Source organism: Bombyx mori, chromosome 6 (assembly GCF_030269925.1).
Source record: "Bombyx mori chromosome 6, ASM3026992v2".
Taxonomy (NCBI): Eukaryota; Metazoa; Arthropoda; class Insecta; order Lepidoptera; family Bombycidae; genus Bombyx; species Bombyx mori.
Window position 1 is genome coordinate 8,651,082 of NC_085112.1, and position 10,760 is coordinate 8,661,841.

Here is a 10,760-nt window from a genome sequence, read left to right on the forward strand (position 1 = left end):
TGGAAGTCAATCGTGAATATTTGTTAAGAACTTATTTCATTAGAAAAATTGGTATTTGCCTGCGGGATTCGAGCACCGTTGCATCGCTGGATACGAATGCACCGGACGTCTTATCCTTTAGGCCAAGACGACTTAGGTACCACCACCCAACCTATTTCTGCCGGTAAGCGATCATGCGTTCCGGCTTAGGGTGTATTTAGGTACAATTTCGCCTTAGACCTCATAGCTTAAGGTTGGTAGTGGCATACACGTTCTCAATGGGCACTACTATGGGTACCAGTAACATTTTACATCGGGTATCATATAATAAAAAATTGCACTTTTTACTGATCTCCACCCGTGCGGATGCAAAAGAAGCTCTTTCTATCGTCTCTTAATTTAAAACACAATGCCCGAGAATAAAATATCTGCCACACTTTTTCTAAAATACCAATAGCACAATGAAAAGAATTTGCATTCAATATTACGACACTGGCTTTAAACTTCAATGTTCTGCAAAATATTGGGAGGGGAAGAAGCAAAGAAATAAAAAATCACACACAAATCGACTTACACGTACATGTAAAGATACTTACTATAATAATATGTGCTTTGGTCGAAGGACATGTACATACATATTTATCGAATACGGCACTAAAATAAGCATGGAAATTCACACAAAATGCAATTGATTTATTACATTAATTTTTTTAATATATTTTATGTTGCGTACAAAATTAATTAATTAAACATACAATTTATATTTTTTTCAACTCCAAAATAGTAACTATCATAAAGCTGTGTGATCCCAAAAGTTTGAAAAAGTATAAACAGATGTTATAATATTTGACAGATTTAATTTTGATTTATTAAAATCCGCCCAAGCAAGCAAATATTTATAAAATAAACATCTTGATGCTTTTGATCTCGTTGTTTTATTATTTTTTGTGTCAGTGTTTACCGCCTGCCTTTGTTATCGGAAACGTCTCAAATGGGATTTTACATCAAAGTAATCTGCAAAAAGTTCAGGCGCTTCCAGAATTTAATAAGATTACTTAAATACTTTATACCAATGATTTACCTCCCATACCTCTTTGTTTTAAGCAGGTCCACATTTTGCTCCATTGTACAGTGTCAATCGCTTCCAAAATTCCACAAAAGTAAGATACATTTCAGTCTGCCATTCACGACTTTGTTGTAGACATACTCAGAACTACTTTTGCGGCTTAATATCGCATTATGTATTGTTTTTTTTTATTGCTTAAAGGGTTGGACGAACTCACAGACCACCTGATGTTAAGTGGTCACTGGGCCCATAGACATCTACAACGTAAAGGCGCCACCCACCTTGAGATATAAGTTCTAAGGTCTCAGTATAGCCACAACGGCTACCCCACCCTTCAAACCGAAACGCATTACTGCTTCACGGCAGAAATAGGCTGGGGTGGTGGTACCTACCCGTGCGGACTCACAAGAGGTCCTACCACCAATAAAATTACGACCAGTAAAATTAGTATTACATGTATTATTTCCAACCTTTCGAATACCGTCGTCTGCATAAAACGCGAGATTCAACCTTAAATTTATTGTCACCATGTTTATTCCTTGTGAGTCGACTTTGTGGGGAGCCCGTTCGGGTTTTTTACCTTGACTTGCTTCAACGAAACCAGTAAAGCGTTTCGGCTTGAAGAAATTGTAACCTAATAAATATTTTAACATAACCGAGAGTTAATTAACCCGTTGAAGGTATTATGTACAAATTAATAATTGTGTAAGCAAGATAAATTACAAATGTAAGTAATATTTACTTAGTGTATCATTATTATTTTTTAATGTAATTTTAAGTATCAAGGAAATAACGTAATTTTGTCGAATATCTAAATAATTAACGAGCTATTGCAAATCAACAAGAATCACAACTAATTAGGTGCCCTTTAGTAAGACTTTTTTAACATCTTCTCGTCTCTGGACGGGATCTTTGAAATAATTCTCTATCTCTAGTATAGTTTTATCTTTAGTTTCCGGTAAATATTTGTAAACGATTAACGTGAAAACAGATGCGGACATCCCGTAAAACAAAAAAGCACCGGGTAAGCTCAACGTACGAAATATAAATGGAGAGATTTTCAAAACGGTCGCCATTAAAAACTCAGAAAACAATGTCAATAAAAGTAAGCAAGGCGTTTGGTACCTCCCACATATTAATTCTCCGAATATAGTGGACGGCATTATCATGGGACCGAGACTTATTGATACGGAAAATAATGTCAAAAATAATATTGACAAATATCTATTCTCCGCAATAACCGAATACTTAATAAGATATAAATATACAGATATGACATAGAGAAAGAAAATTCCCGAAGTGGCCGAACTTAACAACAATGTACGCCTATTCAAAATCTTTGATAAAATACAACCGAGCAGCATACCTACTATTGTAATTATGTCCATAATCAGCATGCCATAACTTGAGGTCATGTTACTGCCAGTTATTTGATTGATTAAATCCATCGCATACATTGTGCATACTAATTTTCCAGAAAAATGGTACATTGACATTACTACAACAGAAATAAGCATTGGCATATAAAACGCTTTTGTGCTTATAGTTTCATAAATAAACTTCACCCTATTCCCTGCAACATTTCGTTTGTTCTCCTCACACATCTTAATATACTGTTTCTGGGAATCAATCAATGTCTCGAGTTCACATTGGGAATCTTTATCGTACCCTTTCAGCCAGTGGTGTGAAGCGGCACATTCTTCGAACCGGCCCTTCATCGCCAACCAGTAAGGCGATTCAGGCCAAAATACGACAGTCAAAGGGTATAAAGAACAAATAAAGGCGATGTACCCGATGTTTTTCCACTGCAAAAAAACTCCCGTCGCATTAGCTACCCATATACCCAAAAAGAAAATTGTAGATTCAAATATCATGAACATCCCTCGATATTTCGGAGAGGAGTATTCCGTTATAATGACAATCAATAAAGTCATGTTGCTTGCTAGAAGCATGCCTTGCATAACCGCACTGATTAATAAATGCGTTGTATTGGTACTGAAGTAAAATAACACAAAGGATATCAAAGTAACGAGACAGATTATTAGAAAAGGTATTTTTCTTCCAACATATCTTGTCAAGAGAGGTATCACGAATACCCATGGCAGCGCGCCGTACCCGTGGACGGATGCTGTAAAATAAAAATAAATATTGTTTACCGAACAATTCGATTAAAACATTACGGTACGTCTCTGTCTTTTATATTTTCAGACTTCATTCACATTAATGAACATTGACGAAATTAATGCCGAAGGCATTCTCTGTCATATTATCTGGAACCGCTGCGTTCATCGACAGTGCGTTTCCAGAGGTCTTTTTTGCCACGTACCATCCGACTATGGAACGAGCTCCCCTCCACGGTGTTTCCCGAGCGCTATGACATATCCTTCTTCAAACGAGGCTTGTAGAGAGTATTAAGTGGTAGGCAATGGCTTGGCTCTGCTTCTGGCATTGCTGAAGTCCATGAGCGACGGTAGCCACTCACCATCAGGTGGGCCGTATGCTCGTCTACCTACAAGGGCAATAAAAAAAATAAAAAAAACCTTGGCATAAATGACTTTGTTTCCAATCCAGTAAAATTTATTAAAAAAATTAAATGTATTATACCTAAATAAATATTTTCTATACTTATATATTAATTTTGAAACGATTCTATAAACATACCTAAAATCATTTGCCAACTCTCAAGTTGAACACAAGTCCATTACTGATTGTTCTGATTTCAAGAGGGAAAGCATTCCAGATAAAAAAGTATGTACGAGGAATACAAGGAATGGACAAACTATAAGAGTACTATACTGGAACTACACAACAGAGACAATGAAAACATAATTGATAGGAGTGCCGAAAGTAGGTAAAAGTTTGGTAAAAAGCAGGGGACTGGTAAAAAGTAAGGGATTGTAAAATTTTAATTATGATACTCCTTACTCGATAGAAATAAACAGATTGCAAAATAAACGGAATGTATGTAGTGTCCACGCTGCACAACATACAATTGATTCTTACAAAAATGGCAATAATGTGGCACTTCTATTGATGGTCTGTGGCTAATAATATATTCTAAGTCGTTACTTATTTTATCTATCATTAGAGGTTATAGTCTTCACACTCACTTGTACATAGAGCTTAAAGTAATCCGTATGCAAATCATATGCCTTTTGAAGTTTATTTGTTATGAGACTTATAAATACAATTTAAAATTAAATAAAGGAGATAAATGCGTATAATATGCTTTATTTTATTTTTCTCATTTGATACTTCCTCTAACTATTGTCTAAATCTGCCAATCCAACGCTTTCACTTACATTCAAGAACATTATAGATCCAACTGCAGTTGATATTATACATACCTGCCTATCTCTGCCGTGAAGCAGTAATGCGTTTCGCTTTGAAGGGTAGAGCAACCGTTGTAACTATACTGAGACCTTGGAACTCATATCTCAAGATAGGTGGCGGCATTTACGTTGTAGATTTCTATAGGCTCCGGTAACCACTTAACACCAGGTGGGCTGTGCGCTCGTCCACCTATTTAAGCAACAAAAAATATATAAATAAAATCAAAGAAGGGGCAATAGAAGAACTAACTTAGCCATGAAGCCATGCTCTCCGTGACTGCGTCTGTTGAGTTAGCTTCTCTTCTGATCTGTGGGATCATTACAGTTGGCGCTCCAAAGCCCAAACCAAGAACAAAATAAATCGACCAAACACCGCTTGATACAAACATCTGAAAGAAAAACAAAACCGGCTATACTATATTTAAACGTATATACCATAATATCTGTACATAGGTATATGTGTATTTATGCTTGATACATCTACAAAATGTTAATAAAGATATGTTAGAGGAAGCCTGAAAGTGGCACCTGTGACAGAGAAGTTGGGAAGTGCGCGTTTGGGATGGTATGGACATGTGATGAGACGAAACGAAAATGAAGTTGGTAAGAGAGTGTTAACTATGAATGTGGAAGGATATAGAGGAAGAGGTAGACCTAAGAAGAAATTGATGGATTGTGTGAAAGACGATATGTGCAAGATGGGAGTGAGCGAAGAAATGGTATATGATAGAGGAAGTATGGAAGGAGAAAACATGTTGCGCTGACCCCAGGTGACTGGAAGAAGGGCAGGAGTACATCTACAAAAATAAATACTAATTTTATTGCTTATGAGGTCGCACAATTCATTTGCATAGTCGCCCTCCAGCCTACCCCCGAGGGTAAGCAAATATACAACATCCGAACGGTCTGTAGCCTTTCCGGAATCGCAGTCGAAACCCCACACAAGAAAGGCACACCTAGCCAGTGCCATAACTGCCAATTATACGGGCATTCTTCCCGTAACTGTCACGCGCGCCCCCGATGCGTCAAGTGCTTAGGCGATCACGCCACGGCCTTATGCACTCGCGATCAAAAAACCGCGACGGAACCGCCTAGCTGCGTCCTGTGTCGAACACAGGGTCACCCCGCAAATTACCGCGGATGCCCCCGAGCCCCTAAAATAAATCGACGCGTCGCCCGCCAAAACCGCCTCCGAGCTTCCGGCCCAGACATCAAAGCCTCGGCACCCTCTGTGTCGCAGGCTAAGCCAGCGTTCGTTCCGGCGTCGGTGCCCAGTGTCTCGGCCTGGGCGAAACCGCTGCCGTACACGAACACGGCTACAACTCCCTCCTCCGCGATTCGTCCCGCCCCCGCGACTCGTCCCTCTCCCGCGACTTGCCCTCCGACCGCGTCCGACAATCTCGCTTTAGCGATCGACTTCTTTCAGTCGATCAACTTTGAGCGCGTTAACGCTTTGGGCGACGCCATTCGCGCTGCCTCCACTGCACAACACTTTATCGCCGTTGTGCAAGAATACGCCGACGTATACGCGTCATTAAATACGTACGTCCTCCCCTCACTCCGCCGGTAATCAATGGCGTATATAAGTAGAATAAAGCCCCTATCCGTAACGATAGGATTTTTTAACGCTTACGGTCTCGCAAATCAACGTGATCAGGTTTCTGACTTTTTGCGTGACCATCAAATTGATATATTTTTAGTGCAGGAGACCCTACTTAAGCCCGCGCGCCGTGACCCTAAAATCGCGAACTATAACATGGTCAGGAACGACAGGCTCTCTGCTCGTGGTGGTGGCACCGTCATTTACTATAGAAGAGCCCTGCATTGCGTCCCGCTCGATCCTCCCGCGCTCGCTAATATCGAAGCATCAGTGTGCCGAATCTCACTGACGGGACACGCGCCGATCGTTATCGCGTCCGTTTATCTTCCACCGGATAAGATCGTTCTAAGCAGTGATATCGAGGTGCTGCTCGGCATGGGAAGCTCTGTCATTCTGGCGGGCGACCTAAATTGTAAACACATCAGGTGGAACTCACACACCACAACCTCGAATGGCAGGCGGCTCGACGCGTTAGTCGATGATCTCGCCTTCGATATCGTCGCTCCGCTAACTCCGACTCACTACCCGCTAAATATCGCGCATCGCCCGGATATACTCGACATAGCGTTATTACAAAACGTAACTCTGAGCTTACACTCGATCGAAGTAGTTTCAGAGTTAGATTCAGACCACCGTCCCGTCGTTATGAAGCTCGGTCGCGCTCCCGATTCCGTTCCCGTCACGAGGACTGTGGTGGATTGGCACACGCTGGGCGTCAGCCTGGCTGAATCTGATCCACCATCGCTACCGTTTAGCCCGGACTCTACCCCGTCTCCTCAGGATACCGCTGAAGCCATAGACATCTTAACGTCACACATCACCTCGACATTAGATAGGTCATCGAAACAAGTTGTAGCGGAGGACTTCCTTCACCGCTTCAAATTGTCCTACGATATTAGGGAGCTCCTAAGAGCTAAGAACGCCTCAATACGCGCCTACGACAGGTATCCTACCGCGGAAAATCGTATTCGAATGCGTGCCCTACAACGCGACGTAAAGTCTCGCATCGCCGAAGTCCGAGATGCCAGATGGTCTGATTTCTTAGAAGGACTCGCGCCCTCCCAAAGATCTTACTACCGCTTAGCTCGTAATCTCAAATCGGATACGGTAGTAACTATGCCCCCCCTCGTAGGCCCCTCAGGCCGACTCGCGGCGTCCGATGATGACGAAAAAGCAGAGCTGCTGGCCGATACATTGCAAACCCAGTGTACACCCAGCACTCAATCCGTGGACCCTGTTCATGTAGAATTAGTAGACAGTGAGGTAGAACGCAGAGCCTCCTTGCCACCCTCGGATGCGTTACCACCCATCACTCCAATGGAAGTTAAAGACTTGATCAAAGACCTACGTCCTCGCAAGGCTCCCGGTTCCGACGGTATATCCAACCGCGTTATTAAACTTCTACCCGTCCAACTCATCGTGATGTTGGCATCTATTTTCAATGCCGCTATGGCGAACTGTATCTTTCCCGCGGTGTGGAAAGAAGCGGACATTATCGGCATACATAAACCCGGTAAACCAAAAAATCATCCGACGAGCTACCGCCCGATCAGCCTCCTCATGTCTCTAGGCAAACTGTATGAGCGTCTGCTCTACAAACGCCTCAGAGACTTCGTCTCATCCAAGGGCATTCTCATCGATGAACAATTCGGATTCCGTACAAATCACTCATGCGTTCAACAGGTGCACCGCCTCATGGAGCACATTCTTGTGGGGCTTAATCGACCAAAACCGTTATACACGGGAGCTCTCTTCGTCGACGTCGCAAAAGCGTTCGACAAAGTCTGGCACAACGGTTTGATTTTCAAACTATTCAACATGGGTGTGCCGGATAGTCTCGTGCTCATCATACGGGACTTCTGGTCGAACCGCTCTTTTCGATATCGAGTCGAGGGAACCCGCTCCTCCCCACGACCTCTCACAGCTGGAGTCCCGCAAGGCTCTGTCCTCTCACCCCTCCTATTTAGCTTATTCGTTAACGATATTCCCCGGTCGCCGCCGACCCATTTAGCTTTATTCGCCGACGACACGACTGTTTACTATTCCAGTAGAAACAAGTCCCTAATCGCGAAGAAGCTTCAGAGCGCAGCCCTAGCCCTAGGACAGTGGTTCCGAAAATGGCGCATAGACATCAACCCAGCGAAAAGTACTGCGGTGCTATTTCAGAGAGGAAGCTCCACACGGATTTCCTCCCGGATTAGGAGGAGGAATCTCACACCCCCGATTACTCTCTTTAGACAACCCATACCCTGGGCCAGGAAAGTCAAGTACCTGGGCGTTACCCTGGATGCATCGATGACATTCCGCCCGCATATAAAATCAGTCCGTGACCGTGCCGCGCTTATCCTCGGTAGACTCTACCCCATGATCTGTAAGCGGAGTAAAATGTCCCTTCGGAACAAGGTGACACTTTACAAAACTTGCATAAGGCCCGTCATGACTTACGCGAGTGTGGTGTTCGCTCACGCGGCCCGCACACACATAGACACCCTTCAATCTCTACAATCCCGCTTTTGCAGGTTAGCCGTCGGAGCTCCGTGGTTCGTGAGGAACGTTGACCTACACGACGACCTGGGCCTCGAATCTATACAGAAATACATGAAGTCAGCGTCGGAACGGTACTTCGATAAGGCTATGCGTCATGATAATCGCCTTATCGTAGCCGCCGCTGACTACTCCCCGAATCCTGATCATGCAGGAGCCAGTCACCGTCGACGCCCTAGACACGTCCTTACGGATCCATCAGATCCAATAACCTTTGCACTAGACGCCTTCAGCTCTAGGAGCAGGCTTAGGGACCTCGGTAACCGTACTCGTCGAACTCGACAAAGAGTTCGCCGTGCAACCTAACCCATGAATCAGCCCGCTGAGTTTCTCGCCAGATCTTCTCAGCGGGTCGCGATTCCGATCCGGTAGTAGATTCATTCGCGAAGCAGCTACTCTTGAGTTGTTAGGTCTCCTTCGGAGGCGCTCGGGTAGCTGTTAGCAAATCCCACCCCTCCTGGCTGAGCCTTTGCTCGCCCAACTGTCCTGGTGAAACTGGAAAGGCCTCCGGGCCACCAGTAATCCTTCAATCATAAAAAAAATCATTTGCATAATGACTTATGTGAATTAGAGCTTATTTTAAACTCGCACGGGCGTACGTATTAGTAACTTATATTCACTGAAGTAGGAAACCTATATTATTTTTTGCTAAAAATTTAATCAATGTCATAGTTAAGGAGTAACTGTCAAATAACAAAAATGTTTGGACATAACGTTATATAAAGTCGGCTACATTGGATGCAATCGAGCAAGAGGTAAGGCAGTAGTATTCTTGCGTTATTAAAATAATACGCAGTCGTGATTTTTCATTTCATTTGGATATTTTTTTCCATAAAATAGTTAATTATTTCCAATCACCGTTTACCATTAATGCGTAGAAATAAACAAACAAGAACAGGAGATATCCTTACGAAACTTATAAAATTACGTACTTGTCTCCAAAGATATATCCGTTTTGTTTCAGCTTTGTCCAATGCGGTTTCCTCTGTTTCATTAACCGCATTGCTTACCACGTCGTAAACACAAGAATCCATCATAGATCGAATGCTTAGCTATATTTTCTTTAAGTATGGATTACCTAAGCCCAAAAATTGTAAAATTAAGATTTATAAACACAAAGAAATAAAAAATCGTCGGAAAAAAATCTTGTTTAAATTTGTGAATTAACACACGGCTTACCTTGTTACGGTGGTTACCGAACCCCATGAAACATCACAACGCGAATGCCACTATCCACCGAGAGACAAGAGATCCAAGTCTAAGTTGAAACTGCATTTCCACTTTTTAAATCTACATCTCGGGCAAAGTAGGCAGGAACACAGTAGTAATAAGTTTTATGTTTTTTTACACGGCTTCCTCATAGTGTAAGTCGTTTGTTAATACGTCTTAGATGCGTATATTCATAGAAAAAATTATAAATAATCGTAATTGCATCGCTTGATATGAGTACATCGAGCGTCTTATCCTTTAAATAATGACGGCGTTTTACTATAAGTATATATGTTGCCATCAGAAGAAAACAACTCATAGGAAAAGGTCATTGTCACGCATCGTTAATGCCAAGGGTACTACAACTCGCTCCTACTTCTCACTGAAGCTATTAGAGATAGATGTTGTTCTGGTGACAAGTAGTGCAATCGTAAAAAGCAATAAGACTTAAAAAAAAAACTTAAAAAATTAAAGGGAATTCAACCATTTTTAAGAGAATCGATTTATCAAAACTATTGAACTTTTTGAAATAAAAAAATATTTAATATTCAAACGGACGAAATGGATATTTTGATAATCCCTTAGATTTCTTCCGTCTAACCAAACAATCTTGACACTTACGAAATAGCACTATCATGCACAAATTAATCCTTCTCAGAATTTGAACTGCTTTTATTCAATTAATTTTCATTGCTTAACGTATTTTACAATTTAAATACAACCAACGATATTAACAAGTGTAATGATCAACTCATGTTACCCTTTTCCGTTATTTAATCTACACGTATAATTTTATACTATTAGTGGTTTGATATTTTATTCATGTTCTGTTAATATTCCAGTTTATGTATGTAAATAAATTAGAGCGCTTATGTCTCATAGTTTATGTGTGTCTTCTACGAAATATGGAAAGTTTCAGATCATTTACCATCCAACCGCCAACCGCCGATTTGACTTGGTCGGACCATCGCTAATTTCCTTCTAGGCGACTACTTTTACCGGAATGATAAGACGCTCTGTGGAGTCATTT

At 41.8% G+C, this 10,760-nt stretch overlaps 1 protein-coding gene across 1 annotated transcript; it reads right to left on the minus strand.

Annotated features, from left to right (window-relative positions):
- Nucleotides 1-671: 671 nt before the first annotated feature.
- LOC134199081 (facilitated trehalose transporter Tret1-2 homolog) lies at nt 672-10,478 on the minus strand. The gene is made up of 4 exons (XM_062669224.1): nt 10,352-10,478; nt 9,454-9,599; nt 4,628-4,766; nt 672-3,173 (listed from the first exon to the last, which is right to left on the minus strand). Exons 2-4 carry the CDS (start codon nt 9,556-9,558, stop codon nt 1,903-1,905), a joined length of 1,515 nt encoding a protein of 504 aa, XP_062525208.1. The 5' UTR covers nt 9,559-9,599; nt 10,352-10,478; the 3' UTR covers nt 672-1,902.
- Nucleotides 10,479-10,760: the final 282 nt, after the last annotated feature.